Genomic DNA, 26,997 nt, shown 5'->3' with positions numbered 1-26,997 from the left:
GCTGATGTTACGGACGACGTATACATCTTCACAAAGCCCTTGGCCACACGGCAGAGTGGTGCGGGTGCCCGAATCCTGGCCGAGCAACTTCCCAGCGGAGTGGGCTCTGGGAAGCTACTGTCCTTCACTTTATCTGTAAAACGGTAAAACGGGGATTTTAACTGCCACCTTCATCAGGTTGTTATGAGGAATAAGACAGTATGTGTAACTGCTTAGAACAGAGTCTGTGCCTTTGTGAGCTGTTATCTTTATAACCGTTAATGTGTGATTTGCTCAAGGTTATGCGGCTAAATCGAGGCAGGGTGTAAGGAGAGAGACGGGGAGGCGGATGCGACGCCTTCTACGTTGGCCGCCAGAAGGAGCCTGCCGGCCGTGGAACCCATTGAGGCTCCGTTAGAGCCATGAGCCTCCGGGAAAACAGCCTGGCCACCCCAAGAAGGGGGAGGACTCCCCAAGGGTTAAAAGACTCGCATTCCCAAAGTGACCCGAAGGTCCTTCTTATCATATGATCTGGCAAACAGCTGCCTTTACTGGAGGCAGTTGCACAGTTAGGTGCTAAAAGTCTCCGTGGTAAACGCATCATGTACGGCGTGAAGTCACATGTGCCTTTCCGAGAGCCAAGATCTTGCAAAGGTATGAAAACAAGAACAAAACAAACCTTCCCGTGGAGGCACAGAAAAGATCCAATCAGCTCCTCGTTTCTGACCAGCCTGCGGTTTGGAAATAGGGAGAGTGTTCTCCAACAAACACACAACAACAGCAGATAGCCAAAGAACAAACAAGAAAAACAGCAAAGGGAAATGTCACACACATTCAGGTGAGTGGGTTGATCTCCGCACGTAAACGTCAGCTCCCAGCCTGCCAGGCAGAGAGGAAACTTTTCAGAGCGCTGTCAGGGTGTAAGTCTATTTAAGATTCGGCACTACAAGCATAAAAGAACCTGTCATCAGTTTGCTTCTTTTCAGAGACCTGTTTGTTTAGCTGGAATATTCTACTGACGGTTACATAAAGGAGAAGGGGAGCACCAAGGATCCAGGTGGAGAACCTGAAAAAAAGAAGGAAAAAAAAAAAAAACCCCAACTTGTTTTGGTCTGATGTGGGTAATGCCCTCTCTCTTTGCTTGCTTTATCAGGAGCGGGGCACATTCAAAGCCTCGCCCTGCGGCTGCACGAATTACTGTCTACCTTCCTCGACTTTGCTGTGCCACTGTCCTCATTCGTTATTTCTTTTCTCTTCCCATAAATAGCTCCCCAGATTTTGTTTCCCGACTCTCTACTTCATTTCCGCCTTGTAGGGAGAAGTTTGAAACGTTTGGGAGAGCGCGTCCTAGAGAAAAGACCAGGAAAAGTGGAAGAATGCCGAATGTGTTCCGTAATGACCTCATGGCACTCATTACACAGGAATTCAGGGCTCCGGCAGAGCGACGAAAAGAGGGCTGCAGTTAAGCAGATCTGCCTGGTTTACTTGGCCCAAACCATAAAAAGACATCAGTATCTCTCTCCGCCTTCTGGAGGCTCCAAAGTCCCCTCCTGGCTGCGGCGGTCAGGCCGAGCCTGGGGGCCCCAGTGGCCATCCAGCACCCAGGGTGAGCCTGTAGAAGGCTGTCCAGCTCCAGTCCTCCTGGGGCCTGTCCATCAAGCTCGGAATGAACCGAACCTTCTCAGTGAGACTTGCAACACCCACATGCTTTGCTTTTCCAGGGTAAGAGCAAATACAAGGGAAAAATAATTCCCCTGCGGAAACTAAGGATAGAGAGTCCTCTCCCCCTCCCTTGTCTTAGGGCATTTGCTTTAGAAAACATGTAAACTCTTTGCCTGTTTGAAATGTATGTGAGTCTTTTGAAGGCTAAAGAATCCTCTTGCCAGCCCCGGGAAGGTCTTTCTCCAAGACTCTGGAAGCATCTCTTTGAAATGTGATCAAGGAAGATAGCACCCCCAGCGCCCGGGTTTCTGTGGGCGGGCAGGAGCCTAGTTTATTTTGCTTTGTTTAAAGCCAGTGAGCCCACACAGATGGTCTCCCCCGACCCCCCGAGGGGAGTTAGGATGAACTCCACGGGCCAGATGCGCTGCAAAGCCCTCTTACCGGAGGACTCGACCCTGTTTATGTTGTGAACATGCTCTCTCTCGGCCGCATCCAAGGGCAGGGTTTCTCTCTGTCTTTGCTATCTCTTAGCGGATTGCCTACAAAAGCCCTTTGAATCCTGGTGTCAGGTTATTCAACAGGGAAAATGTTTTCTTTCTCGCGCATCTCTGCCCGGAGGGTTTTGGGTGGGGAGATTTGTTTTGAATTCCATTTTCCCAACTCTAGCTGCACCCCCGCCCCCACCCGTCCCTCTGTTGGCTCAGCCCCGGCCCGGCATTTGGTCTCTTTCTGTGCCAAGCAGCTTCCGACTCCTCCGGGGTCTCGGGTTCCTGTCCCTTCGGCTCAGCCCGGTGTCTGCCCGTATCTTCCTGGTGGCCTGCCTCCTTCCTTCACCTGCTCCCTCCCCCGAGAGGCTGTCCCTGACCACAGCTCTCACCCCCCCCACCCCATGTTTTCCCTTCACAGAACCCACCCTTGTCTGTTTATCAGAGTCTCATCAGCCTCTCTGCCCGGCAGGCAGCCTCCGGGAGGTCAGGACTTTATCTGCACGTCTGCAGCACCAACAGGGCCCAGTGTTGGGGAACTGTCGTCAAAGATCAGTCTCCTGCCAACCCAGAGAAGCCTCTCCACAAAGCTACCTTCTACACAGCGATGATTAACGCTGCAGATGGCCGTTGGCCGTTACCTCTCAGCCTCTCCTCTCTGGGCTGGCGGAGGGCAGCACGGAGTTTTCCCGCTTACATCACATCCTCAGCCTTCCTGGCGCTGCCTTTTTAACGTGTATTTATTTTTGAGAGACAGAGAGACGGAGCACCAAAGCGGGCCCCGGGGTTCCGAGCTGTCCGCACGGAGCCCGACGCGGGGCTCGGACCCACGAACCATGAGATCGTGACCCGAGCCGAAGTCTGACGCTGAACCGACTGAGCCACACGGGCGCCCCCCCACCCCCCCCCCCCCGCCCTGGCACTGTCTTTGGCGCTGTCCGTGTCCCGAGTTTTCTGGGGGCCTCACTGGCCATGTTGGGAGCACTGCCCGGGAAACCTTTCTGCGCTCAGGCTGGTCAACCCTGCCCCGTGCCCCCAGGGAAGGCCCTGTGTGTCTTGCCCTACGGTGATCTCTCACCAAGTGTGAAATAAACAAATGCTCTCAGGTCACGTTTCTTTCAGATAGTGCTTGTCACCATGACACCGGGCCCGCAGGGCACATTCACCTTCCCCCCCCCCCGCCCCCCCCAGATGAATTTCTCCACGAGGAGAGAACGTGGGAAGGCTAGACGCTCTCCCATGTGCCAAGGAAGGGTAGGCTATGATCTTAGGAAATGAAGGAAGATTCTTCTTTGATAGTGAGTCTCCGGAGAACAGGAAATACTGTCCCTGCGCCCGGAGACTAAAGAAACGTTGTCGTGGAGGTCCATCGGGGTCCACCTGGCCTTTCTAGCCGCCTCCACAAATACCGCCGTAGTCCAGATGGCTCCCCGCAGGCTGCCTGATCCAGACCCGGTGTTCCAAGACGAGCACCCCGCTGACTGTGACCGCCCGGGAGGTAGGACATTGTGTCTGGAAGAGAGGCTATCTAGCGCAAGAGTGAATGCTTGCCCAGGGCACTCTCAATCATCAACTCCTTCATCAGACAACAAAGGCTCAGGAGTTAAAACTCTATTTTTGGGGGGCACCTGGGTGGCTCAGTCGGTGAAGGGTCCGTCTTCGGCTCGGGTCATGATCTCACGGTTCCTGGGTTCGCGCCCCACGTCGGACTCTGTGCGGACAGCTTGGAGCCTGGAGCCTGCTTCGGATTCTGTGTCTGTCTCTCTCTGCCCCTCCCCTGCTCACTCACTGTCTCTCTCTCTCTCTCTCAAATATACATAAAACATAAAAAATTTAAAAAACATATATATATATACTAAAACCCATTGAATTGTACACTTAAGTGGATGAACTAGACACTATCTATAAATCATATCTCAATTGGACTGTTTTAAAAAAAAAAGTTTGGAGTGGGCCTGGTACAGAAAATAGAATTAGAGAAGGCAGGACATATACTGGGGCATTGAATGCCGCTTCCCACCGCTCCTAAGAAGCTGACCTCTTTCCATTTAACCCAGCATTCCTCTAAGTCATCAAGAGTCTCTTCCAGCAGAGAGGATCCAAAGGTTGAGGTCAACAGTTCTAATCCTGGAGTGATTCCAAGGGACACGCACTCCAGAAACATTGTCGTGCGTCAGCGGAAAAGGGCGCATTGTCTACAAGACCTCTCTCCAGCTTAGCTGATTTCAGCCTCCCACGGTCTTTGAACTATTTTACAACTCTGTAAATTGCAGGGAGTTGATAATCATGCAGATTCTGTCCTGTCTATCTGATGCTCCTCCTCTTTGTGGAAAAACCAGTTTTGCCCCCATTTGCAATCATTGTTAACCATCCTTACTCTGTTTTAATTTGTGCCTCTGCATTTCTCTTTTATGTATTTGCTTATTTTTATTTAAGCTGATTTATTTTGAGAGAGACAGAGAGAGTACAAACGGAGGGGGACGGACAGAGAAAAAGAGAGACAGGGAAGATCCCAAGCAGGCTCCGAGCGACCGGCGCAGAGCCCGACGTGGGGGCGGCTCGAACTCACCAACTGTGAGATCACGACCCGAGCCAAAATCAAGAGTTGGTCGCCCGACCGACTGAGCCACCCAGGTGCCCCTGCACTTCTTTGAGATCAATATTGCCCGGTTTGCTTACGAGTGGAATAAAACCTTTAACACATGTTCACGTTTCATATCCGCGGGAGCGTCGCAATCTTACCTTTTACCGAGAATGATCTTTTACCAACTTTATCTGCACGGAAGATCTCGTGCATCCCGTCAGCTGACATATAAACTCTAAAGTCAGAGGCTTTTAAAAGGAGAGGGTGGTTTGTCCACCTTACCTAATGCGAAACCGTGGTGATGGCCGGAAACCCATTCGGAAAGTCTGTTTCCACTAGAACGCGTGTTTCTCTGGATCTCACTCTGTGCCCGGCAGCGACATTGTCTGGAACCCGAGAACCAAGAAGCCAGAAGTCTGGATTGTCTGCCACCCCACCCCCCACCCCCTCAGCGGGCTTCGAGGGCTCCCAGTTCCACCCACCGCTGAGGTGGTGAGCGGCACAGACCGTTGTTCGGTGGCTCAGCTCGCACCCAGGAGCCCACTTAGATCTCTCCGCGCTGTGGAAGGCAGAGAGAAAACACTGGCAGCCAGAACCTTCTCCAAGAGCAGGGGGCGAGATGTAAGAGATGCTTCGTCGCGATCAGACCAGTGCCAAGGGTAAGCCAGCGCCTTCCCCAAGCGCGGTCCGTTTGCCTAGCATGGCGAACAGGCACCAGGGCGTCGGGCGATTGCTCGTGCCAAGTTCACGGGCGAACTCTGGTCAATTAAGGGTCGGTTAAGGCGGACAGTTAGAACTTAACCCGGGTCTATGCAGACAATGTTTATAGAATCAGTGTATAGGGTCATTTGCAGGTTAGGTGTGTTCAGAGAGAGAGAGAGAGAGAGAGAGAGACTGAATCAGCACTGAGAGGCACTTGTCTCCTCGTTCCCAGCCCCTCCCCTGGAACAGTGCCATGCGTCCCCGCGTATGGCAAGGGGCAGAGGAAGCCCATCCTGCGTCTCTATTCCTGGCAGCCACTCAGAAGCATGTTCTTACTGTTTTCATCCTGCCTGGGGAAGACGGTTTAAACATTTATTGGTGCGTGCCCTGGGTGAAGGCCAAGGACATTGGGTACAGGATGGGAGGCTGTGCAATTCCTCTGAATGCACCCTGCCGTGTGTGAGCCATGAACCCAGGTCCCGCGACCTTCAGAGCTTAGGATCGCGAGCCATTTCGGCTACTGGATAACCCCTGTGTGATTCAACATCCTGTAAGCGAGAGTTTGGAAAGTACTAACCCACGGTACTTGACCAAGGGCTGCGTCTCTGAATTTTCTAAGTCTTCTACACCGGGTCTTGGTATCACTTCTCTGAGCTACACATTTCCCCTAGGCCTCACGCCTTTTGTTCTTCCTATCAAAACAGAATTAATGACTTCTCAGAGGTGTCGTCACTCAGCAGATAAGGATGCAGTCTGTAGGTCAGTCGGATGGGTCCCCGAGAGCTGAGGGCTCCCTCCGTGATCTGGGGCAAGCCGCCTGCTCTCAAAGGCGATGTCCCCAACCGCAAAAGGGGGTTGATAACAACGCCTAGCGGCTCGGGTGTCTGTGAGGGCGGTCCCACACGCGCACCGTTCAGAGTGCCTGGCTCAGAGCTCTCGCCTGCACCCACGCCACTCGTTGCGGTCATGGCCATGACTCCGGATGAGAAGCCGGGAAGGTTGAGCCGACTGACGGTAAATCAGCGGTTCTCGACTTGGCCGCGTGTCGGGATCACCTGGGGGAACTCAAAAAAAATACCCCTGCCTGGGAGAAGAGCCACCCGGGGGGTTCCGGCTTCGTTGGTGGGGGTTGCAGTCTGGGCATGGGATGTAGCAAAGCTCCCAAGTGATTCTAATGCGCACCCAGGACTGAGAGCTACCACCCTGAACAGTTCGCAAATGAGATGTTCTCGAGGCTCTGGTCTACGGCTGCACAACGTTCTTTTAGGAGAGACTGCTAGAGAAGGTCTTAAAGCCAACCAGATTCCCCGTACCTTCCTTATAAAGGTCATGTTGAACTTGGGGGCCGTTCAAGGCTTTCCCAGCATCTGCACTTGTCCAGGGTCCCCAAGGGTTTGGAACCTGATAAAAGCGAGGTTCCCTGTGACGTGTGCATGTTTCTCATAAAGTTCTACATGCAGAAATTGGCTTCAGAGACAAAGAAAAGGAAACCAAACTTGTTTGAACAAAAGGAGTTTCTCTTCCTTCGAGCCACGCCAGCTTATAAGCCTCCACAAAGCAGGGAAGGCAGCTTCTCCTTTCCCTCGCAGACACTGATAGACTCCGTGCCTATCAGAGTGGTTCCCCGTCAAGACAAACGGCGTGCACTCCCTGGCCAGGAGTCCTAAGCCCTTAAACTACCTGCGGTCCACATCAAAGCTCCAGGATATGCAGAACTTTCTCGCAGCACCCGAGCCACCGCCATGAGGACCTGCCTGCGGAGACCCAGTCGTCTGGACCAAGCTGTCCAATGGCTCTTGCTTTTGGCCGTGTTGATCTCCTTATTCTTTGTCCTGCCCTCCTTCGTTAAGGAACCCGATACGAAACCTTTCAGGTAAGGTTCTGGCCCCTTTCCCAATGCCTCAGAATTTATTAGAGGAAACTTGAAAGCCTCTCGTCCAGGGAAGCCTGGGGAACCTGCTGCACCCACACGGGGGTAGGCGGGGGTCAGGGATGTTGTCAAGAAACACTGGCAAGAAAGATCCCAGGGGGCCTCTGGGGGACAAGCAGGTGTCAGGGGTGGGAAAACCAAGGGGTCCGGATGCCTTGGGGCTGGTAGAGGGGAAACGCGGGCAGGAGTCTGAGAACGAGGAGTCTGGGTCTCCGGAAGGTATAGACAGAAAATGCCTTCCCCCTCTGGGACCGTGAATGATAATAGCAGCTTTGGGGTGAGTTCTTACATGCCGTTCACCGTGTCCTAAAGCACAAGATTTACCCCGTGGATTCCATGCACTTCAAATTTTATTTTTTTTTAACGTTTTTTTATTTATTTTTGAGACAGAGAGAGACAGAGCTTGAACGGGGGAGGGTCAGAGAGAGGGAGACACAGAATCCAAAACAGGCTCCTGGCTCTGAGCTGTCAGCACAGAGCCCGACGCGGGGCTCGAACTCACGGACCGCGAGATCATGACCTGAGCCGAAGTCGGCCGCTTAACCGACTGAGCCACCCAGGCGCCCCGATTCCATGCACTTCAAAATCACACTCTCCCTGTGGAGTTTGTCAGAAAATGACCTCTCCCCCAAAAAAATAAGAAAAGAAAAGAAAAGAAAAGAAAAAAAGAACCTCTTCCTTCGCTTAATTCTGGCCCCCAAGTTCATCCTTACATACAAATCTAGTCCCATCAGATGCCATCACATCAACTCTGAAAAGGTAACAGGTGTGAACATTGACTCTCTCCTCAGTCACCACACTAGGTCATTAATGCTTTTGAAGTTTCTAGAAACTGAGAGGTGAAAATATGTTTCTCTTTTGACTTTGCACTTCTCAGGCCACCGTGAATTTGAGGATCCTCTGACGTGTGCTGACCATTTGCATTTTTTCTAACTAAGTCAGCCAGCTGTCACCGCCGCTTGTCTTTTTCTAGGGAATGGCTGGGTCATATCTCTTGCTTCCCCACCCCCCAAAAAAGGAAGCGGAATTATTTCTCTTTTATTTAACGATAGGAGTTTTTTGTGTATTAGGGATATTAACCCTTTTCTATCGTAGATGTAACAATACTTGAAATGTTTTCTTCAGGCTGATGTTTGTTTTTATTGCCTTGTTTATGCTATCTCACGTGACACAACTCCTTCTTATGTGGGTGAAATCTATTTATCATTTCCTTTATGGCCACTGGACTTTGTGCAATTTGGGGGAAAGTCTCTCCCACCCCAAAATTTTATAAATTGCCATATATATATATATATATATATATATATAGTGATGTATACATATATATACATTAGTGAATATATATACATTAGTGAATATATATACATTAGTGAATATATATACATTAGTGAACACACAGTGTAGTCTTAGGTTCAGGAGTAGAACCCAGTGGTTCATCACTTACAAGTGCTCATCCCAGCGAGTGCCCTCCTTAATGCCCATCGCCCATTTAGCCCATCCCCCCACCCACCTCCCCTCCAGCAACCCTCAGTTTGTTCTCTGTATTTAAGAGTCTCTTATGGTTTGCCTCCCTCCATTTTTATCTTATTGTTCCTCCCCTTCCCGTTGCCTTCTGTATTGTCTACTAATATTTTTGTACTTTTTTTAAGCTTAAATCGTTAACCTACCTGAAGCCTATTTTTGTGCATGGTGTGAATCTGGGTTTGCATACGCTGAACTCTCTTGACCACAAGTGACAAAAACCCAACGCAATCTGGCTTAAACAAGAAGACCGGGGAGGGAGGGGCGCCTGGGTGGCTCAGTTGGTTCAACATCCGACTTTGGCTCAGGTCATGATCTCACAGTTCGTTGGTTCGAGCCCCACGTCTGGCTCTGTGCTGACAGTCCAGGGCCTGGAGCCTGCTTTGGATTCTGTGTCTCCCTCTCTCTCTGCCCCTCCCCTGGCTTGTGTTCTGTCTCTTTCTCTCTCTCTCTCTCTCTCTCTCTCATAAATAAGTAAACATTAAAGAAAGTTTGTACAAAATAAAAGAAGCCCAGGGAAGGAGAGAAGGTCAGAGGATTACAGTGTCCCTGGAGACACACGTTGGGGTAGGAGTGGGCTGCAGGAGTCACTCATAGTGACCCGGATGCCTGGTCTCCTTCCCCAGCCGATGTCACATGTCCTGGAGTTAGGGGGAGATATAAGCAGACTGGTGCCTGTTTCTGGTCTAGAGATTTCTGAGGGCGGAAGGTGGTGGGAATTGTCCATGGTGTAATGTACATGAGAAGAAGGCTCTGGCCTGGGCCTTCAGAGCCCAGGAGGCTGTGGACGGCAGGTCAGCACTCCTGTGGTGCCAGGAGGGATCACGGCCCCAGAACCCCCCAATTACCCGCTGGGGCCAAGTAAAGGGACATCCACTCCAGAGAAGCGTTTGGGGACCCCGAATACTGTTGGGGGCATCCATGAGGGGATCCTCAATGCAAAGGAGAGCGCTGCCCCAGGGAAGCCACACTTACTGACCCTAGCGAGAGCACCACGTCAGCAGACAGAAGCCACTGGAACCTCAGTGCGAGCGGGGACACCAAGTGCTCCCCACTCTTCCCAGACTTGAGTAATAATACAGGAGAGCTAGGTCTTCAGAAGGAAGGGAAGGTCTACTCTGTGCCTGACCAGGGATTCTAGCTGCCCCCACCTCCCCCACCCCTCCAGCCTCACCCCTGCCAAGCCTGGGGTGGGGGGCGGGGGGAGGCGGGACACCTGGAATTCTAAATGGATGAGACTGAATTTGGGGTTTAGGTGTTTTGCTTTGTTTTTTAAAATCTTTTCTGTAATTGTTTTGTTTCGTTTTGTGTGTGGACGGAGTTTGAATCATCAAAGGTGGCTGTGAAGTGAGTAAATCTGCCCTAGGCATCAGAGATAGGGAAAGGGCCACACGCTGAGACTTCTCAGTGAAAGTCTCTCCTTACTACACTGCCAATCAACCGCAGAGCAGAGACTGAGCGCCTTGAGCCAGAGGTCCCTGGAGGAAAGGTTGTGTGTCTGTTGAAAGCTTCGTTGAGAAGAAGGACCTCGGAGGCAGGGAGGGATTGGAAAAGGCTTGTGGGGAGGATAGCATAAACAAGGAGACCGACCTGCAGAAGTGTCCTCTTGACTGAGCCTCGGGCGAATCCGAATCCGCCTTGCAGAAATGAGGGGCTTGCTCTGGGGAGCCCAGGGAGGGCATTTCAGGAGGGTGGGGCCGAGGCTTGATGCAAGAGGCTTTCAGGCAGGGAGGCGACCTCACCAAAGCAGGATTGTGCAACGATTGGTCTGCCAGGAGGGAACAGGATGGATCAGAAGGGAGGTGTGAGTCACAGCTTTGGCCTGACCCAGGGCAGGAACCAAGGGAGGGACTTCGACAGCGGGACTATCCTGCGGTGAAGGGAAGGACCGGGGCTGACAAATGCCCTCCCTGGCAGATTTAGGCACTGAAACGTAAGGTGCAGAAGATCTGGGAGGGGTGGGGTAGGAAGAAGCGGAAAATCAGGAGACACTTTGAAGAAGAGTGGGGGGAGGGGAGGCACGTGTGCGGTTAGAGACGGGGTCGGGGTGGGGGTGGGGGTGGCCCACCTCGCCCCACAGTGCTGCCTGGGCAAAGGGTGACAGTAAAATCAGACATAAAAGGGAGTCGTAGAATGCCAACCCAAGTATAGGATCAGCGGTTTCTGAAGGTCCCTGTTCCCAAGTCTGCATGTTAATGACACCTCAATATCATCTCAGAGCTGGAGATTTCCCCAGACCCGCACCTATGCTCAGGAGCTTTCTGGGGGTTATTTCCTTTTTTTTTTTTTTTTTCCGGGGGTGATTTCCAATCTTCGCAATCGTCGCCCAAGATCAGCGTTTTTATTCTTTTACACAAATGAGGGAGATGAGGCTCCAAAAGGTTAAGCCTAATCCCACCCAGCCAGGAAGGAGCAAGACAGAGACGTGAACACGGGATTTGAACTCCACTACCCGGAACGCGTTCACTCTCAGGAGACTCAAAGTCCGATGGAGGGGAGAGCCACACAAGAAGCAAGAGAGGGAGGGTGACATTATTAATAGTGGCAAATACCCCCCCACCCCCCGATTTAAGTCCAAGGTGACGAGCGCTATGGGAAGAAACAGAGAAGAGTAATTACATCCAGGGGGCAGGGTCAGGACAACATCCTGGTGGCATTTGCAGAGCGCTGGCGGGCTGGGCGACATGGCAGCACGGGGGACACCGCGCACTAAGGAGGCAGCAGAAGGAACGGTGCAGAAGCAGGGCCACCGGTGGGGGGGCGGGGTGTGTTCCTCGAGGGACTGATGACTCATGTGAGCAAGGCTGATAGGGGCTCCGCATGCCAGGCACTGGTCTCCAGAACCCATGATTACTGACCACATATCAAGGCTTTTGGGTAGATACTATTATCAGCAACACCCCTCTTTTACGGATAAGAGCAGTTAGGCAACTTTCCCAACCAAGGTCACCCTTGTCACTTAAGTTCAGACACAGGCCAGCTGGCTCCGGAGTCTGTGCTCCAAACCACAACCCAGGCTGGTGTCACAAGCCCCACCCCCGTCCCTCGGCAGTGTTTTTTCATTTTTTGTTTCTAAAGTTAATTCATTTATTTGCGGGGGTGGGGGGGAGCACAAGCAGGGGAGGGGCAGGGGCGGGGGAGAGAATGCGCAGCAGGATCCCGGCTCTCAGCGACGAAGTCTGACTCGGGGTTCGATCCCACCAATAGTGCGCTCGTGACCTGAACGGAAGTCGAGAGCCGGACGCTTAACCGACTGAGCCACCCAGGCGCCCCTGCGAGGTGGTTTTTAAACACTTGTTGATGAAAGAGTGAATGCGTGGCCCTTGAGGGACCAACGGTTAGATTCCACGGCTAGGAAAAGCTTTACAGGAACGGAGTAACTTGCATACATTTGTGCATTGTGCAGATTCCTCAGTTAGTAGATTGCACGGCAGATGGTGGGGGGAAGGTGGTCTCCGTGGGGGGCTAGGTTAGAGGCTGTTGCAATGGTTTAGGGCCCAAGAGCCCTGGGCGGAAGGCGTTCGGAAGAAAGGCCTGAATAACTCAGATCGGCTGGATTTGGCAACAAACAGGATGGGGAGGCAGTGGAGAGGAAGGACTGGGACACAACTGTATGATTTCAAACCTGGGTTATTGGACTACTTCTCGTATCTTCTTCATTTGGTCCCAGCCTCCATTGTGCCCCTGGATAGGTAGATACCAGCTAAGACCATGTCTCTACCTGCTTGGCTTTCCTGGTCTGGAATGAATTTGTCTTCAACAATTCTGTGGATTCTCTTTTTTATCTTATTTTGGTCTAAGACACAGAACTTTCTTTTCTATAACTTCCTGGTTTCCGATCCTGGACCCCCATTCATGGAGCTGCAGGGAAACTTCATGTCAGGACCGTCCTCCCTCCTCTGCCGCCTCCCCAGGATGATGTCAAGGGCTCCCGGATGGCCACGCCGTGCCAGCGCCTGGGTAGGGGTGGCTGATTCTTAGCCCTCGTGTGGCCGTGGAGACAACCGTCGTCCCTGCCTCTTGGCCTTTTCATGTCCACCTGGCTTAGGTGTGAGAATTTCCTGATGTTGTCAGAATTACGGTTCTGTCTTCCTGGGTTCAGTGTGCAGCCATTGTCTGTCAGGGGTCTTATTAGACCCTAGGAACACGACAAGTAGGGCTCAGGAGCCCTCCGAACTTGGGACCCAGAGCCCCTCTCTCCTCTCTGTCCTCTTCACCCAGACTAAACTTTCTAGGGAGGGGGCGATGGTGGGAGGAAACAGACAAGTCCTTCTCCGAGACATTTGATCTATTTCACCAAATCTTCTCCTCCCTCTAAGGTCTTTCAGGGTGTCCTTTACTTTCTAGTTCTTACTGGGGCACCTGGGTGTCTCAGTTGGTTAGGCGTCTGACTTCAGCTCAGGTCATGATCCCGCAATTCGTGGGTTCGAGCCCCGTGTCGGGCTCTGTGCTGACAGCTCAGAGCCTGGAGCCTGCTTCGGATTCTGTGTCTTCCTCTCTCCCTGCCCCTCCCCTGCTCATGCTCTCTCTCTCTCTCTCTCAATAATAAATAAACGTTAAAAAAAAATTTAAACAAAACAAAACCCAAAGAGGCCAATACATTTTATCAATAACGTGCAAAATGAGAGCTAAACTTATTTGGTTTGAGGTAGTTTAAATGAAATCTTAGTAAAATGTAAGTGCCTCATCGGTAGCCATTCAACATTAATGACATATTTCCCTAAATATCATAATAAAGGTAAGTTTGGAGTTCTTAAAAAAGAAAACAGAGTCCCATTTAACGGATGAGGAAACAGGGGCTCTAAGGGTTCTGCACCTTGCCCAAGATCCCACAGCTGGTCACTTGGTGGCCGGGCTGGAACTCAAGCAGGTGACTTTCCACCGCAGTGAGCTCCGCTGTCCTCTTGCCCAGTGCCGGGAAGTTAGTTTTCTGTGATTATCCCCAAGAGAGGTAAGCTAGGTACCAGATACAGGTGATAAACATAGACTCTGCTTTGAACAGTCTTGGTTCACAAGGATCGTTTCCCAGCCACCGGGCCACAGGGTCTCATCTCGTATCTGTGATTCTTGACCCAGACATACCTGCCATTCTTGGGTTTACAACAATGACCTCGGTCACACCCACCACCCTCCCCGTTCACGTTCAAGGTCTTCCCTACTCTCCTTAACTAATCTCAAGACTCACACCTCTGGGTCTGGGGAGAGCTGTAGGCTTGTGTCTGTATTTGTGGATCCCAGGGAGGGAAATCGTCCAACGTTTAAACCAGCCTCCCACCCACCCTGGGCCACAGTGAGTTCAGTGAGGTGAATGGGATCCCAGAGAAGGCTCAGGGCTCCCCTGCTGGGGGAGAGCTTTGGAAATTGGATCCCGCTACTGAAGCATTAGGAGCAGTGGCTTAGATGTGTTTCCTCTTCTTCTCCCGGTTTCTATTGTTCCCCATTAGGATTTAATTGGCCGGAAACTACACAAATAAGAGAATTGGCTTTGATTTGAAAAGCGAACACTTGGAATAACAATAGAATACAGATTTCTGGGTGTTTTCTTTCGAGCCTATAAAGAGAATTAAGGCAAAGTAGAGATTTTAGCGACTGAAGCAACTTGTGGACGCGTCTAAAGATTCAAAGTGAAGTTCGAAAATGTAAATCATGCAAGAAAGTGTCAGGATTTCCTGGGGGAAATAAACTTCAAAGTTTGGGGGAGGGGGAAGCAGAATGACTGGTTTTCATCTCAGAGAAGACCGGAGCCCCTAAAGAGTTATGTCGGCCGGCACCAAGGGAGTTGGGGAGGCTCCAGGCTGGGCTATGATGTTTTTTTTTTTTTTTTTAATGTTTATTTTTGACACAGAGAGAGAGAGAGAGAGAGACAGTGTGAGTGGGGGAGGGGCAGAGAGAGAGGGAGACCCAGAATCTGAAGCAGATTCCAGGCTCTGAGCTGTCAGCACAGAGCCCAACGCGGGACTCGAACTCACGGACCTTGAGATCAAGACCTGAGCTGAAGTCAGACACTTAACCTACGGAGCCACCCAGGCGCCCTACTGTTACTGAATTACTTTACATTTTTAAAGAATATTTATTTATTTCTGAAGGAAAGAAAGACAGAGTGTGAGCAGGGGAGGGGCAGAGAGAGAGGGAGTCCCAGAATCTGAGCTGTCAGCACAGAGCCCGACGCAGGGGCTCCAACTCACAAACCGTGAGATCATGACCTGAGCCGAACCCCGACGCTCAACCGACTGAGCCACCCAGGCGCCCCAAAAGTGCGACATTTTATATTTTTAACCACCCCCCCCCAATAGATTAGAACTTGACGTTGGATTTGCTTTTTGCTTGGATGTGATCCCTGAATGATTTGCCTGTCCCCCTGAATGCTTAATACAAATCAGGTACTGGAGCGGAGAGCCGCCCATCACAGAGGGTCCTCAGCAGGGGGTGAGGAAAGACACTGTGGGGACCCTACAGTTGGTTCCCCTTTCCAAGGAGAGGCAGGCATCATGAAAACCCAGGTGGGGGAACCAGATGTGTGACCCTGAAGAGGCTCAAGATAAAAAGAGTGAGCAAAGAAGCTGATGGTGGGGATTCCGGGGAAGGGGGTCCGGGTCGTGAGGACGTGATTAGAGGCATGTGTGTGGCCAGCCACTTATCACAAGGCAGGCACACCTAGCCTGGAGCCTGTTCAGCGTCTGTTCCACTGAATGGCACAGCCCAGAATTATTTAGGGAAATCAAAGGGTTTTGGTTTGGGGGGGGGGGGAGGCGGTTATTAAAGAATAACTGATATACGAAATTGTATATCAGTTTCAGGTGTACAACATAATGATTCGATATTCACAGACATTATGAAATGCTCACAATAAGGCTAGTTACCCCTTGTCACCATACCAAGTTGTTACGATATTATCGTATATTCCCGATGCATGGACTTCACACCCCCGTGTCTTATTTATTACTGGAAGATCTTTGGCTCATTTCACTTAGTGTAATACCCCCCCAGGTCCATCCACGTTGCTGCAAATGGCAAGATCTCGTTCTTTTTAATGGCTGAGCAACTCCATTCTGTACACATTGGCCGCGTCTTTATCCATTCATCTACCGATGGACACTTGGGTCGCTTCCGTATCTCCGCTGTTGCGAGTAGTGTTGCCATGAACATAGGGGTGTGTGTGTCTTCTCAGACTAGCATTTTCTCTTCTTTTTATTTATTTATTTTTTTTAATGTTTATTTTTGAGAGAGAGAGAGAGAGACAGAGACAGAGCTCAAGTGGGGAGGGGCAGAGAGAGGGAGACAGAATCCCAGAATCCAAAGCAGGCTCCAGGCTCTGAGCTGTCTGCACAGAGCCCAATGCGGGGCTCGAACTCATGAACCCCGAGACTATGACCTGAGCCAAAGTCGGACGCTTAACCGACTGAGCCACCCAGGCGCCCCCTGTTTTCCTTAGGATTTTCTGAAAGACGTTCTCTCTTCTCTGGCTGACTTGATTGTAGGAACACGTATGCAATGCATGTAACACACAAAACGTGTGTCGATTGACTTGTGCATGCTCTTGATAAGGATTCCAGTCACCAGCAGACTATTACGAGTTGAGTCTGGGGGGAGTCAAAAGTTACGCGCAGCTTTTCGACTGTGTGTGGGCTGGTGCCCCCCCAACCCACACACCATTCAAGGATCCACTGTGCTATTGCACGCTTGCCAACCGTTGTTTCATGGCACCAAGGACAAAGAAACCTTGAACCTCTTTGTGACTAGAGCTATGTGATCCCCGCTGATAAATTTATTTTTAAAGTGCAACATTTTACGTTTTTACCTCCCCGGTAGATCAGAATTGGATATGGAATTGCTTTTTGCTTGGATGCGATCCATAAATGGCTTGCCTGTCCCCCGGAACCCTTAACAGAAAACAGGGTCCCCTCCTTCACCACCACCCCCGCCCGCCCCCCGCCCCGGCCTTGCCCATGGTGTTTACATTCAGGATCACATAGGATCTGGACAAGACGAATGCAGGGCATTCACCATATGGCCGGAAGGAATTTGAGCATTCAGTAAATACCAGGCAGGAACAGAAGGAAATGCCTACATAAACACCCACATTCCTAGCAATCATAGTTGTGTTTAATTATAGGGAATTGAAATGGAACTTAATTACATAATTTTGTCAGTACCTGGGTCACTGCTGCAACTCCGTGTAAAACTTAAAAGAGTCATCAGTAATCTGCCAGCGTCGCAGGCAGACAGCCCTGCACGGGGCCCTGGGGCTCCCGCTTCTGGAAGGGGCTGCAGGAAGGAGTGCCTGGTGCCCCCTCTTTAGGGGCTGGCGTGACCACGAGGCAGAGGGCCAGCTGTCTGGGCTGCACGCCCACCGCGTCTAGGGTAGAAAACCACCCTGCCACACCAGCTCCCCGATCACAGCCACGCGAAGGTGCTCGCAGTTTGGAAGGGAAACTTCTAGACGCCTCTTGCGGTTTGGGCGTGGGAAATGCGGGTGGAGGTGCATCCGAGGTTCAAGGCTGAGTGACGAGAGCTGTTTGCCATGAGAGTTAACACCTAGGCCTTCGCCTGTGCCCGGAGCCTGGGGCTTCAGCTCAGTTGTGACATTAAAGGGGAGAAGGGGTGCCTGGGTGGCTCAGTCGGTTAAGCATCTGACTTCGGCTCAGGTCATGATCTCACGGCTCTGAGTTCGAGCCCCGTGTCGGGCTCTGTGCTGACAGCTCGGAGCCTGGACGCTGCTTGGGATTCTGTGTCTCCCTCTCTCTCTGCCCCTCCCCTGTTCATGCTCTGTCTCTCTCTGTCTCAAGAATAAATAAACATTTTTTAAAAATTTTTCTTTAAGGGGAGGAGTGAATCTCAAGGCCTCAAACCTTTCTACGAAACAAAGGTGGCCCAAATCCATCAAGCGTATGTTCTGAACTCTCTCAGCTTTTCCACTCCGCGTGGATGGTCCTCTTTCAGAATGGATACTTAGGGGCGTCTGCCCAGCTCATGAGCCAATAACCCCCTCTTTCTCTTGTGACTGTCTTCCTCCCGTGCACAGGGTGGACCCCAGGAGGCCACTTGCCATGAGACCCGTGTCACTTACCATGTGGCCAGGGACGGAGAAGGGACCCAAGTGAGACAGAAGGAGAGTCAACAGTCCCTGGGGCAGGTGACTTGGGGTTGCCATCCTCCATGCGGGCTGAGGAGCAGAGAGAAGAAAGCAGGCTGAGGGAAACAGGATAGGTAGGAACAGGGACAGGCCTCAAAGAGAGATTCCAGGTTCCAGAACCTTCTAGAGCCCTGGCCTTGGGCTCAAGATGTTTTCTCTCCTTATGATAAATCTCCCCGCCCCTTCCCACCCCCCCCTTTTTTTAAGTTAAAAACGGAAAACAAAAAAAGAATAAAGGCTTCAAACCTTGAAGGCTATTATCTTTTCCAGGCTGTTCCGTGTCACAGCCCAGCCCTGCCTGGCGGCCTTTGTCTCCTTTCTGGTCTGGGATAGCTCTCGTTCGAGTCCCTTCTCTGAGCCATAAAACAAAGGCAGGGGCATTTGTTCACTGAGCCCAGGTAACAATGTGTAAGTGTTCCCAGGAGGAAGGACCCCACTGCCAGCCTTTGCCTAACAGCCTCCAGAGAAGTTTGAAAGTCAGAACAGAGAGTGTCCTTCTTGGAGCACTTGAACAAGCATTCTTCCCTGGGGCGAAGGAAGCAGGAAACACAGCCACAATGCAGAGGGAGGCCCCACACGAGGAAGGATTAACATGGGTAATCTCCTTATTGCGGTACCGCCTCGGGCCAGCCCTCTATTGGTCTAGGGATCAAAGTCTCCTCTGTCTTCCACCTGTAACAACAGTGACTGTGTTTTCTGTGGGTTCGAGGTCTGTGCCTTGTTCAAATTTGTATTCCTGGGACCCACAAAGCACATCGCACGGAGACAGTGAACAGCTGTTGAATGAGATGTTCTTCTGCGAGTACATGTTTCAAATTCTCCCCCACGTTTGTTTAAATCCATTTCCCGGTGGGCTCAGAAAGCCTTGCAAGGGGCGCCTGGGTGGCTCGGTCGGTTGAGCATCCGACTTTGGCTCAGGTCATGATTTCACGGTCCGTGGGTTCGAGCCCCATGTCGGGCTCTGTGCTGTCAGCTCGGAGCCCGGAGCCTGCTTCGGATTCTGCGTCTCCCTCTCTCTCTGCCCCTCCCCTACTCACGCTCTGTCTCTCAAAAATACATAAACGTTAAAAAAAAAAAAATGTTTAAAAGAAAGCCTTTCGAAAGCCCTGATGTGATATGGCACCACCCCGGGGGGACTTTGTAGTAAGGGCTGCTTGGAGCGATTTCTGCCCCCTCGGAGCCTGCGATCTAGGGCAGAGCTGACATCCCGTTGAACGACTACAACCCAAAACACGCCCAATTCGATGCCACGTAGGGGTTTAGCACTCACGTTGTCACGGACACGGAGCTTGGGTCAGGCTACCTCCCGTGGCTCATCACGATCACCCATTCCCCGGCACACCTCCGAGTTTCAACTTGGCATTTTATCTGTGATGATCTGTGGTCCCCCATATATCCTGGGCTCCGTGGGGGCAGGACCGGACCTGGTTGAGCTCGTCACCCAGGCCCCAGTAACTAGCCCAGCGTTCACAGGAGATGCTCAGAAGTAGTGGCTGCATAAAAGAACAAACTACGGGCTGTGGAGTTGGGAGGCAGGCAGAAGTCAAAGCTGCAACCAGGGGATTGGGACACCGGACTCAGGAGACCCTCCCCCCGCCCCAACTTGCACACGACAAATCAAGAATGAATGAAGCCCCCACGGTCGGGGAGAGAAGGGCGGGTCTTATTGGCGGAGCAGGTGTTTTGTGCCAGATGCTAAACACGGGCTGTGAGTCAACGCCCACAGCTGACTTCTCTCAGAGGCAAAAGGCAGCAGCCCATTTTACAGATAAGAAAACCGAGGGCCGGGGGGGGGGGTGTTGAAGATTTCTCCCAGTCATGCTGGCAAAGTCCCACTCGGGTCTGGCTGGCTGCACCTGTCATGCTCTCTCTTCTCTCTCTGTGGCCTCAGTGAGTCTGTGATATGGGACTTGGAAGAAGCATGAGAGCAGACACAAGGGAGCTGCTTGGGACAAGAGTGACCACGATGAGCCAGGGAGGCCCAGGACATCAGGGAAAAAGAGCAGGAGTTAAGGACACCTGGAAATCCATTAGGATGATGGCTAGGTCACCAGAGAGGATGATTCTTTCTCCCAAGGCTCCCGGGAATCGCCCCCCAAAACCTGTGAGCACAGAGACCCCACCTCAAAGTCCAATTACAGAACCGCGCTGAGCGGGGGACCCGCGCTTTTCTCAGAACCCCTGACGCTAATTTGCATAAATTAAGTGATACTTTTGACGGCCTCACACAAAAGAAGAGAATGAAAAGAAAGTAAACGTAACCCTTGGAGTCAGAACCCTTGAGTGCCCCAAGCCAGACCAGGCACCCTGAATGTATCTTCTCCCACCGCTAGACCAAGCACCGTGCAGTGGAATTCAGCTTATGGGCCCCCACCCCCTTTCTTCGGCACCCTCCCCACCCCCCTCTCCCCCCTGAAATTCTTCAGTAGCTCCTCCTGGACAAGAAGACCAACGATGAAGTCCAAACTCCTTAGTCGGACCTACAATGCAGATAATAATCCGGTTCTGTCTACCCACTTGGGATCATCTCCTGCCCAGGCACAGACCCTTCCCTCGTGCCCACCAAGCTCATGTGCCCCCCGCCCGGGGCGAGACATGTTCTGTACCGTAATCACACAAATGTGTCTTCACTAGGGTTCCCCTTGCGGGTGGCTGGGAAACACGCCTCGCATCCGGGATGTCCGGCATCTAACGTGAGATGGGGGCTCTTGACAAGTGAATACTTGCTGAGTCCCGAGATTTTTTTCCCAACAATGCCAACAGGCAAGCTTGTTGTTAGGCAGGGGTCGAAGTAAATATTTCAGGCCGATCTTTCGATCAAGGATGGGAGCTATAGTCTTGACATGAATGTATATTTTCCTACTCCCTTATGAACAAGGTTACCTTTGTTACCTACCCTTCATTAAAAAAGAAAGAGACGGGGCGCCTGGGTGGCTCAGTCGGTTGAGCGTCCGACTTCGGCTCAGGTCATGATCTCGCGGTCCGTGGGTTCGAGCCCCGCGTCAGGCTCTGTGCTGACAGCTCAGAGCCTGGAGTCAGCTTCGGATTCTGTGTCTCCCTCTCTCTCTCCCCTCCCTTCCCCGCTCACACTGTCTCTCTCTCTCTGTCTCTCTCTCTCCCTCAAAAATAAACAAGCATTTAAAAAAAAGTAAAATTTAAAAAAAGAAAAAGAGAAAAGGTCAACAGCATCCTACAGATATTAGTAACAGGGCAGAGTCACACAGTCATCCTGGAGCCAGAGCAGAGAGGGCGCTGTCCAAGGTCAGCCTTGTCAGCGGCACTCCTGACGCCAGTTCCCATAACAGACTCCAAGCCACCACCGCCCGCTGCTTCGAGGTCACGGGTAAGTTTCCAGACCCAACGCCAACAGCTTAACTTGGGGCATAGATGGCGATACTCATGTCTCGCGGAAACCGCTTTGAAGTCCACCCGAGGCACAAAAAGAAATACCATTTATGCTTCAACCTGTTGATACGATCCTGGACCCTAATCAAAGGGCACATCCGTCCCTAGGCGTCAGCACATGGGTGACGAGGAGAGATCTTCAGGGTCGCCACACAAGTCTGCACGGCAGGCTCCCCCACGGGAAGGAAGGACAGCGGCTCCTGCCTCATCGTCCGCGCGAGGGAACAGCGTGCAGGTGCCCCCGGCCCAGGCCACAGCCCACCCTGCCAAGGGGGACCTCAGAGAAGAGACCGGTGGGGCCACCTCGACTGGGCCGGCCCCACCGAGGGGTCGAAAGAGGAAGGACACCGTGCTGGACACGCGGCCCCCGAGGGCACGGGATGGGGGAGTGGCCTCAGAGGCACTGTCACTGAGGAGTCAGGACGCGAGGACAACCAAAGGAAGGCAGGACCAGAATGGGGAGCCCACGGCCACCAGGACGGTGCCCTCGAAGCCTCGGGCCAAAGCGGCCACCACGGCAAGGACACCTGTGCCAGAAAGCCAGGCCGAGGCGCTGACCACCCCGGGAGCAGGGTCAGTGAAAGGAGGGGCCTCGGCCGTGATGCCCCGCCGGGAGACACCCCGGGCCAAGCCACCCTCCACCCCTCTCCAGGCCCGCACCACACAGAGAAGCCGAAGCCTGCGGGCCGCCAACTTCAAGTCTGAGCCCCGGTGGGATTTCGAGGAGCAATACAGCTTTGACGTGGGGGCCCTACAGACGGTGAGTCCTCCCCCTGGCTCCCTGCTCTGAGGGCCCCTGCAGACAGACAGGCCACCCCACCTCTCCGACCTCCCGGGCTCCGCCCCCAGGCCCTGCCTGGTCCCACCCCGTGCCCTCCCCATCCTTCTTTCCAAAAGTGGTGGAGGCTGGACGGGAAGGCAGGCCCAGATCCTGGCCCGGGCCTGCCCTGGAGCTCCCAGAAGGCCTGGGCAGGGTCACCGGGCAGGGTCACCGGACAGGGTCACCGGGCAGGGTCAGAGAATCTACCCGCTCTGCAGCAGGACGGCCAAACCTGCATCCCGCATACCACGGAAGCCGCAGTACCTTCCGACCTTCTCAGGCCCACTTTCTGCCCCTGCCCCCAGCCCCGCCCCTGGCCGTGGCCTTCCGGGGCCTGGGCCTGCCTGACCCGCCTTCCTGCGTGTAGACCTGCCCCGACTCCGTGAAGGTCAAGGCCTCCAAGTCACCCTGGCTGCGGACACTCTTTCTGGCCAACCTCACCCTCTTCCTGGACTCCAGCCGCTTCAACCAGAGCGAGTGGGACCGTCTGGAGCACTTTGCGCCACCCTTTGGGTTCATGGAGCTCAACTATTCGTGTGAGTCTTCCGGGGTGGGGGGCGCGGGGAGGGCCTGGGCCCACGGCGCACAGCAGCTGCCCTCTGCCTCTGGCCTGCCTCTTCCCTGGAGGCCGCCAGCCCCGGGAGAAACGATGGGCTGCCTCCGGGCCCCTCCGGGGACTGAACGTGAACCTCCCCCGTTTCAGTGGTGCGGAAGGTCGTGACCCGCTTCCCTCCGGTGCCCCAGCAACAGCTGCTCCTGGCCGGTCTCCCCGCCGGGAGTTCCCAGTGCGTCACGTGCGCCGTGGTGGGCAACGGGGGCATCTTGAACAACTCTCGCGTGGGCCAGGAGATAGACAGCCACGATCACGTCTTCCGGTGAGCGGTCCGGCCCCGGGCTCCCGCCCGGCCTCCCTCCTACAGGGACGGGCTCTTCTGAGAGGTCTCATCGGGCGTTCTCTGCCTGTACCTGGAAGGTGGAATCCTGGGCTCTCCGGAGACTCCCCTATAGCTGCCGCGCCCCCCACCATTTCTGTGCATTCCCCCCCCCCACCTCTGTGCGTTCCCTCCTGCACTCACGGGTTCCGTCTGCCTCTTTCTGTGTAGACTGAGTGCAGCGGTCACTAAGGGCTACGAACAGGATGTGGGCACCCGGACGTCGTTTTACGGCTTCACTGCCTTCTCCCTGACCCAGTCGCTTATGGCCTTGGAGGGTCAGGGTTTCCGGCACGTGCCTCTGGGGAAGGTGAGCAAGGAGGGACGGGCCCGGCCGCACGCAGAATCTGAATGAGGGCGCACGAGCCCAGACAGGGAGCCGGGTGTCCTGGGTCTGGGGTCTGGTTGGTGCAGGGTCTGCTCGTACGAGGGGCAAGAACACGGACGATGGCCAGACAGAGCCGGAAAGAGCAAGGGGGCGGGCCGGAGTCAGAGCCAGGCCGCCCCTGGTCCTGAAGGCGGGACTCGGACCACACACTGTCCTTGGTTCCCAGGACGTCCGCTACCTGCACTTTCTGGAAGGCACCCGAGACTATGAGTGGCTGGAGGCGATGTTTCTCAATCAGAGCCTGGTGAAGACTAGCCTTTCCTGGTTCAGGTACCCCCGCCCCCCCCTCCTCCCCCACCCCCCGGCCCCCCCCGCGGAGCTGTGTCTGGAGCGGCTCTGAACGGGGTTGGGCGGGTGGGCACAGCCTCCGCTGTCACCTGGAGATGGGGTACCGGGTGCCCTGACTTGGCCCCCACGGGAGGAGGCGAGAGAACGGAGCCCGAATGACCCCTTCCTGCCCACAGGCACAGGCCCCAGGTGGCTTTCCAGGGAGACCCGCCATGGGACAGATACCTGCTGCTGCACCCCGACTCGCTGCGGTACATGAAAAACAGGTGAGGGCAGCCGAGGCGTGTGGAGAGGCCCGGGTCCCTGTCAGCCCTGCAGCCTCCTGACAGCCCGGGGCCGGGGCACTTCCCAGGTTCCTGAGGTCCAAGACCCTGGACACTGCGCACTGGAGAATCTACCGCCCCACGACCGGCGCCCTCCTCCTGCTCACAGCCCTTCACCTCTGCGACCAGGTGAGATTCTGGAGCAAGAGTGGGGCCACCTGGGGAAACAGCTGCGGGCTGTTCCTGGACGTGCCCAGCACCGGACGACGGCCGGGAGGGCGGGGGAGTGTGGCCCCGTAAGTGTCCGTCCAGGGGCCTGCGTCCAGAGCCCCGGGGCTAGAGCCAGGATACGGCCCCCCTCCCCCGACACACAGAGACCACGAGAGCGAGCCTGAGAGAGAGCGACTTCAGGCTTCTCTCTCCTCCGACCTTTATGTAGGTGAGTGCCTATGGCTTCATCACCGAGGGCCACGAGCAATTCTCCGATCACTACTACGATAAGTCCTGGAAAAAAACAGTCTTTTACATCAACCATGACTTCCAGTTAGAGAGAACGCTCTGGAAGCGGCTGCACGATGAAGGTATAATCCGGCTGTACCAGCGTTCCGTAACTTCCAAACCAAAGATGTGACTGGAGCCTGGACAGCAGCGGTCTCCTCGGCCTTTCCGGGGCACGGGGCAGGGTGGGGGGGTTTTGAGGCCTCCCGGCATTTTCCCAGGGCTCAGTTTGGGCTCCAAGCCCCTCCAGACACCCCCGGGGACCACTGAGGAGAGACTCCCAAGATGGCAAATGACTGAGGTTTTGGAGACCTCGGAACATCGCTACGGGTTCCGTTCAAAGGGAGGAGGACTCCGGTCTGGAGACCAAGGAATTTGAACGAAATGGCGTGATGACTGGTCAATACCACAGATCCCTGCTGAAATTCACCCTTCACTGTCCAGAAGATGCTTGACACGAGGGGAAGAAGCCTGAACCTACGGACGCACGTCGAGTTGGTGTTTTGCCTGAGTAGGCTTTACACCCAATGGGCGAGGAGCCCATTGAGGGGCTTGAACTCATGACCCTGAGATCAAGACATTCGCTGAGATCGGGGCGCCCGGGTGGCTCAGTCGGTTGAGCGTCTGACTTCGACTCGCTGAGATCAAGAGTCAGACACATAACTGACTGAGCCGCCCAGTCGCCCCTAGAGTTGGTTTTGAATTCCAAATCTTGTACTTAGCAGCTGTGAAATCTTGAAGGCGTTACTTAATTTCACTGTAGATTGTCTAGAGGACCCTTCCGGGGCTTATCAGATTCTAGAAGGATCTGCACCTTTCCTTGTCTTTGAGCTATTTGGCCACTCTCTGAGTTGTAGACAACTGATAGTAATAAAAATGAGTCTTGTCCACGAAGATGTGGAAAGTTTTGTACAATGAAGACACAATGACTCCCCTGTGGATGGTGACCCATTTTATATGTACAAGCAAGTTCATTTAGCATTCCTCGTTGCCCGTATGTGTCTGTACTTTGGGCTGTCCTTCGAACCAGTATTTCCCTCTCACTGGTTCCTTCATCAATTAATAAGTTAAATAAAATCCTTGACGTGTGTTCATTTTACATTTGTAGGACAGTCACGATTTTACCCTTAAACGCACAGCCTTCTAATCTTAGGCCACCGTTTTCTAATCTGTAACACGACTTTTAGGGTGCCCATTTCGCAACGATTTAAAAAATTACTGTCTGTAAAAAGCCCGATACAACAAGGACCCAGTTTCCTCCCCTTTTATTCTCTATCCTCCCATCGTCCTGCATTTTCTCAAACCCCACGTTGAGAATTTGGACCAAGCCCAAGGCATTTCAGTTCATCTTACCCCCCTGAACTCTGTCTTTAGGATTTGGACTCTGAAGCCCAGAAAGAATTCTAAAGATGCTAAACCGCATAAAGGCCCTGATGAAGGAGGACATGGAAGGCAAAAAACAAAAACATAAACAAAACCAAAAAACAAACGCAAGATGTCTTAGACTTCTCGCACCGTGTTCAAAAGCTATTTAATACCAATAGGACAGGATTTGCTTTGCTCAGAAGGGTTGCAGTACCATCTCTGGGCAGCAGGTGGCAGCATCCTGGGACCCCTTGTCTGGGATGCTCAACTTGTCTTTTTCAGGTTTTCCTACCTATTCTTACGTGTTTATCCTTCCATGTGAATTTTAGTATCTGCTTAAGATCTAGAAAAAATGTTTTGGTAGCTTAATTGGAATTGCATTAGACTTATCAATTTACTGGGGGAGAGGGACACCTGGGTGACTCCGTCAGTTAGGCGTCCGACTTCCCCTCAGGTCACGATCTCACAGTTTGTGGGTTCAAGCCCCGCATTGGGCTCTGTGCCGACAGCTCAGAGCCTGGAGCCTGCTTCAGATTCTGTGTCTCCCTCTCTCTCTGCTCCTCCCCCCCCCCCACCACGCTCTGTCTCTCTCTCTCTAAAATAAACATTAAAAAAATATTTTTATATAAATAAATTTACTTGGGGGAACCAATGGAAGTGTCCCATTGAGTTCTCTTTTCCAAGAGCAAGACAATTCTCCATTTGTCCAAATCCATTTTTGTGTCTTTCAGTATTTTAATGTTCTCCTCATAATTTCGAACATTCCTTGTTGAATGCACTGCTCAGTATTTTATCTTCTTTGTTGCTGTTGTAACAAAGCATGTTACGACATGTTATATCCTCTCCCCGGTTATTATTTATGTTTGTGAAGGCTGTGATATACTGTCCTATTATCTGCACATAGATTATTTACAAATTCTTCATGCCTCTGATTTATTTTTCTTTCTCAAGTCTTTCGACTGGTGTGTCTGGACTGAGCCAACACAAAAGTTTGCCCCACTTTGGATCCAGAAAAATGAGCCTCAGCCTTTATGGTTGGGTA

The 26,997-nt window shown here is 52.9% G+C and overlaps 1 protein-coding gene and 2 long non-coding RNA genes across 10 annotated transcripts; 2 read left to right on the top strand and 1 right to left on the bottom strand.

Moving 5' to 3' along the window:
• The first annotated feature begins 63 nt into the window (after positions 1–63).
• LOC107180489 lies at positions 64–2,978 on the top strand. 3 transcript variants are annotated; one of them, XR_001511254.2, is made up of 5 exons: positions 64–143; positions 279–817; positions 966–1,096; positions 1,295–1,701; positions 2,599–2,978. It is a non-coding gene; the product is annotated as an uncharacterized LOC107180489 (long non-coding RNA). The 3 variants fall into 3 exon arrangements; XR_006211263.1 differs by lacking the exon at positions 64–143 and having other exon boundaries at positions 761–817; positions 966–1,036; XR_006211262.1 differs by lacking the exon at positions 64–143 and having other exon boundaries at positions 761–817; positions 966–1,100.
• LOC107180488 lies at positions 811–10,516 on the bottom strand. 2 transcript variants are annotated; one of them, XR_006211265.1, is made up of 4 exons: positions 10,454–10,516; positions 5,193–5,468; positions 4,993–5,096; positions 811–1,045 (listed from the first exon to the last, which is right to left on the bottom strand). It is a non-coding gene; the product is annotated as an uncharacterized LOC107180488 (long non-coding RNA). The 2 variants fall into 2 exon arrangements; XR_006211264.1 differs by lacking the exon at positions 10,454–10,516 and having other exon boundaries at positions 5,193–5,724.
• ST6GALNAC1 (ST6 N-acetylgalactosaminide alpha-2,6-sialyltransferase 1) lies at positions 6,240–25,199 on the top strand. 5 transcript variants are annotated; one of them, XM_042966823.1, is made up of 10 exons: positions 6,240–7,285; positions 21,510–22,161; positions 22,589–22,757; positions 22,925–23,096; positions 23,325–23,463; positions 23,708–23,811; positions 24,006–24,095; positions 24,182–24,281; positions 24,532–24,673; positions 24,812–25,199. In XM_042966823.1, exons 1-10 carry the CDS (start codon positions 7,155–7,157, stop codon positions 24,967–24,969), a joined length of 1,857 nt encoding a protein of 618 aa, XP_042822757.1. In that variant the 5' UTR covers positions 6,240–7,154; the 3' UTR covers positions 24,970–25,199. The 5 variants fall into 5 exon arrangements, with proteins under 5 accessions (XP_042822757.1, XP_042822758.1, XP_042822760.1 ...); XM_042966825.1 differs by lacking the exon at positions 6,240–7,285 and adding an exon at positions 21,124–21,339; XM_042966824.1 differs by having other exon boundaries at positions 24,532–24,891.
• The last annotated feature ends 1,798 nt before the right edge of the window (positions 25,200–26,997 follow it).

The sequence above is a fragment of the Panthera tigris genome, chromosome E1 (assembly GCF_018350195.1).
Source record: "Panthera tigris isolate Pti1 chromosome E1, P.tigris_Pti1_mat1.1, whole genome shotgun sequence".
Classification (NCBI taxonomy): domain Eukaryota; kingdom Metazoa; phylum Chordata; class Mammalia; order Carnivora; family Felidae; genus Panthera; species Panthera tigris.
This window is presented reverse-complemented; position numbering and strand designations above follow the sequence as displayed.

Bases quoted from the DNA above. Each gene is read 5' to 3' on its own strand.
- ST6GALNAC1 (XM_042966823.1), top strand. From the start codon at position 7,155: ATGAGGACCTGCCTGCGGAGACCCAGTCGTCTGGACCAAGCTGTCCAA. The intron at 22,162-22,588 runs GTGAGTCCTCCC...TCCTGCGTGTAG, and splicing joins ACGTGGGGGCCCTACAGACG to ACCTGCCCCGACTCCGTGAA. The intron at 24,096-24,181 runs GTGAGGGCAGCC...GGCACTTCCCAG, and splicing joins CTGCGGTACATGAAAAACAG to GTTCCTGAGGTCCAAGACCC.